The sequence below is a fragment of the Mesoplodon densirostris genome, chromosome 2 (assembly GCF_025265405.1).
Source record: "Mesoplodon densirostris isolate mMesDen1 chromosome 2, mMesDen1 primary haplotype, whole genome shotgun sequence".
NCBI lineage: Eukaryota > Metazoa > Chordata > Mammalia > Artiodactyla > Ziphiidae > Mesoplodon > Mesoplodon densirostris.
This window is the reverse complement of record NC_082662.1, coordinates 77161575-77165141: the sequence shown is the minus strand read 5'-3', so window position 1 is coordinate 77165141 and position 3567 is coordinate 77161575. Positions and strand designations below refer to the sequence as shown.

The 3567-nt window shown below is 51.3% G+C and overlaps 1 protein-coding gene across 1 annotated transcript; it reads right to left on the bottom strand.

The window, feature by feature from the left end:
- Nucleotides 1–405: 405 nt before the first annotated feature.
- Nucleotides 406–3320, bottom strand: CCN1 (cellular communication network factor 1). The gene is made up of 5 exons (XM_060090032.1): nucleotides 3018–3320; nucleotides 2503–2716; nucleotides 1797–2153; nucleotides 1460–1671; nucleotides 406–1356 (listed from the first exon to the last, which is right to left on the bottom strand). Exons 1-5 carry the CDS (start codon nucleotides 3078–3080, stop codon nucleotides 1054–1056), a joined length of 1149 nt encoding a protein of 382 aa, XP_059946015.1. The 5' UTR covers nucleotides 3081–3320; the 3' UTR covers nucleotides 406–1053.
- Nucleotides 3321–3567: the final 247 nt, after the last annotated feature.

The window sequence follows — 3567 nt, the reverse complement described above, 5'->3', positions numbered from 1 at the left end:
TACCTAGTGATTAAAATGATAAATGACTCTACTATACCCACCTCAAAGAGCTTGGGTGATGGAGACCCTTAGGCTTTGAATTCTTATGAAAATAAAGCATTATTATTTAAATCACAAACTTAGCTTCAGATTCCTTCTTGTGCTTTATACAATGCCTGGTGTTCAATACATGTTTTTAAAACAGATTACTCTAAATCCCAAGATTTTTTTCTACTGAAGACATAAAAGCAATCATTGTTAGATTTTTAGAGGTTAGTTCCCTGCTCTATCCCAGACACCTGGAACAGTTCCTGGTACAAAGTAGGTACTCAGTAAATCCTGTTTCAATGATTGAATGCATAAGCTAGATTGTCCCCAATGGTTTTGAACATTCTCTAAAAATACTGAATGCCATAAACTCAGATATTAGGTAAATATTTCTTTATTAAATGATTAATTCCATAAATAAATTCTTTTCACTGAATATAAAATTAAAATCATTTACAAATTATTCCAGTATTACATTTCCCCTCCCTCCCCGAAAGCTACATTTTGATAAATAAAAACATTCAGTCTTAAAACACCTGATTTCTGTTTGCAATTTAGAGTGCAGATAGCTGCCTCTCATGGACACTCACAGAGTGTCACCTTCTGGAAGGGATGGACCCCCCCTCCCGTTTACTTCTGTCAAAGGATGGAGTCTTTAAGTGTCCAACTAATCTTATTACCTTTTACAACTGTAAAACCGAAATGGAAAAAGCCTAGAGAAAAATACGCTTAGCAAATAGTTTACAAACAGAAAACAGAACGTCATCAACACAAGCTCCAAAATGAAGCAGTAACGTGTGCTCCAATATTATGAAGCAAAGTATTCTCCAATTGCGGCTGCATTAGTGTCCATGTGCACCAGCACACCTGGCAGTTTCGAAATACCTTAATACTACTCAAGAATGAGCAGTGTATCCCTTCTACAATGGGTCCCTCCAGCCCGCTGCCCCCACCCACGCGTCCTTGATGCTGACACTCTTCTCTCCCCACTTTGTCCACCCTCGTGCTGGAAAACCCAGGTAGCGTTTAGTCCCTAAATTTGTGAATGTCATTGAACAGTCTGTAGAAGGGAAAGGCTGCCTCGTTGGCATGTGGGCAGTTGTAGTTGCATCTGCAGGACTGGATCATCATGACGTTCTTGGAAAACGTCTCCCCATCTTCGCAGCGGAACCGCATCTTCACAGTCCTGGTCTGCTGAGGCGTGCAGCAGCGGCCATCCACGCAGGAACCACAGTACTTGGGCCGGTATTTCTTCATACTCGAACATCCAGCGTAAGTAAACTTGACCGGTTCAGGGGATTTCTTGGTCTTGCTGCATTTCTTGCCCTTCTGTAAGAAAGAGAAGAGAAGGGAAGTTAGTGTTTCTCTTTCTTGGAAGAGATGTTCCCATCTCACCCAGGGGACCAGTCTACACGGCACTGCAGGCACTTACTTTCAGGCTGCTGTACACTGGCTGTCCACAAGGCCGCACTTCACAGATCCGGGTTTCTTTCAGCAGGCGGCATTCAGGGTTGTCATTGGTAACGCGTGTGGAGATACCAGTTCCACAGGTTTTTGAGCACTGGGACCATGAAGTCGTTTGGACGATACATTTCTGGCCATGTGAAGAAGGGCTGTACAGAATGCGAGGTTCCATTCCAAAAACTAGAGGGACAAACAAGAGGGAAGATTCCTCAGAGGCATACCGACACAAACAGATTCAGGTTCTCATTTCTCTGCAGTTTCAAACTAGGAATGGGTTTCAGTACAATGTCTCAGTCTTCACTTACCAGGGAGCCGCTTCAGGGAGCCGCCTTTTCCAATTGCAATTAATTCATTGTTTCTCGTTAACTCCACCTCCGAGGCATCGAAGGCCAGCTCCTTGCCCAGGAGGCCGTCCCTGTCGTCCATGGGGTCCTTGGCACCATCCTCGTCGCAGACCCACTCCTCACAGCACTGCCCGGTAACTTTGACCAGCCGAGGGTTGGGACAGCCCAAGCTTGGGAGAGAGAGTTCTTGGGGACACAGAGGAATGCAGCCCACGGCGCCGTCAATACATGTGCACTGATGTTTACAGTTGGGCTGGAAACTTTCCCCATTCTGGTAGATTCTGGAGTTATATTCACAGGGTCTGCCCTCTGACTGAGCTGCAAAGAGCACCAAAAAAGAAAGGGAGAAGAGAATAAAGTTAAGATTCCGTACGACGGCCTGAAACTCAGACATATTTTCTGCTGCTAAATTCAGTTGATGGTAAAGTTTCCTACGATTCCCCGGAGACTCCAGAGCAGAACAATAAGTTAGTCAGGAATCACTTTTCCGTATGCGCTTTTCGTTGGGCCCAGACACACTGAATTGCATTCCAGACTGCTGAAATCATGTGCCTTTCTGCCAAGCTACCAACAACAAAGCATCACCATACATGGTCGCAAAATTACTAAACTTCTGGACTACGGGGACTATTCTTTTTTTAAAGGGGCCAAACCACAAGCATCTTACCTCTGCAGATGCCCTTCAGAGCGGTGGAGCTGGCGCCGAAGTTGCATTCCAGCCCCTTGGTGTGGTCGCAGGGCTGCGTTTTGCTGCAGTCCTCGTTGAGCTGCTTGGCGCAGACCTTACAGCAGCCGCAGGCGTCCCGGACCAGCCCGACTCCCGGGGCGCACTTGGGCGCCTCCAGGGGGCAGTGGCAGGCGGCGGGGCAGGTGGAGAGAGCCTGGAAGGGGGAGAGGACACGCGTGAGGCTCGGCGCGGTGCGCAGGAGGGACGCCCCGGGAAGGGACGGCGGTGTTTGACCCGGGCGGCAGGGGGTCTCTGATCCCGTCCAGCCCGGCCACCCCGGGCGGCTGCGTACGCCGGGAGGGCCCGCCGGCACGTCTTCAGGGCAGGCTTAAAGAAAGAGCTCCCCCGAAACGCACCGCCGAACTTCTGAGTCTAGCTTTTCCGGCCACGGGCCATCTGGGGAAAGGCGAAGGGGCTGCTAGAGCGGACGGGGAAGCGGTGGCCAAAGAACTCACCAGCCTGGCCAAGTGGAGAAGGGTGACGGCGAGGGCGAGCGTCCTGGCGGTGCTGGAGCTCATCGTGGCGCACAGGAGGGGTCCGGACGAACGCGGAGGCAAAGACGCCAACACACCGGTGCGTAGCGGCCGGGCCGGCGCGGCTGGGGCGGTGGGCCGGGCGGTGGGCCGGGTGGCAGGGAGGCGACAGCCAGGCAGGCGAGCGGGCTGCGGGCGTCCTTCTCTCGAGGTCCTTGCCGGGGAGGAACGGAAGGTGCGGATGCTGCTCGGGGGCGCTCTCGCTCGCGGTCTGCCCCAGCGCCCAGAGCCCGCCTTTTATACGGGCCGGCCGCGGCGCCGCGTGTTGCAGTGACGTCGACTCTGTCTGCGCGTTCCAGAATTCTCAAACATCTCAGGAATGCTGGTTGGCGCGGGCTCCTGCCAAGCGCCTCCCCTGGCTCCGTTGCACTTTTTTTTTTTTTTTGTCCTGGACCCGTCAAGAAAACAATCTTCCGTTTTTTCCACTTTAAATAACGACTTCTATTGGGGAGGGCTTTTCTTGGAGTGATGG

What these genes read in the sequence shown, in the direction of transcription:
- CCN1 (XM_060090032.1), bottom strand. Translation starts at nt 3,080, where the DNA reads ATGAGCTCCAGCACCGCCAGGACGCTCGCCCTCGCCGTCACCCTTCTC. An exon ending in CTCCCTGAAGCGGCTCCCTG is followed by an intron (nt 1,672 to 1,796) that starts GTAAGTGAAGAC and finishes TTGTCCCTCTAG; the next exon opens with TTTTTGGAATGGAACCTCGC. An exon ending in CAGTGTACAGCAGCCTGAAA is followed by an intron (nt 1,357 to 1,459) that starts GTAAGTGCCTGC and finishes TCTTTCTTACAG; the next exon opens with AAGGGCAAGAAATGCAGCAA.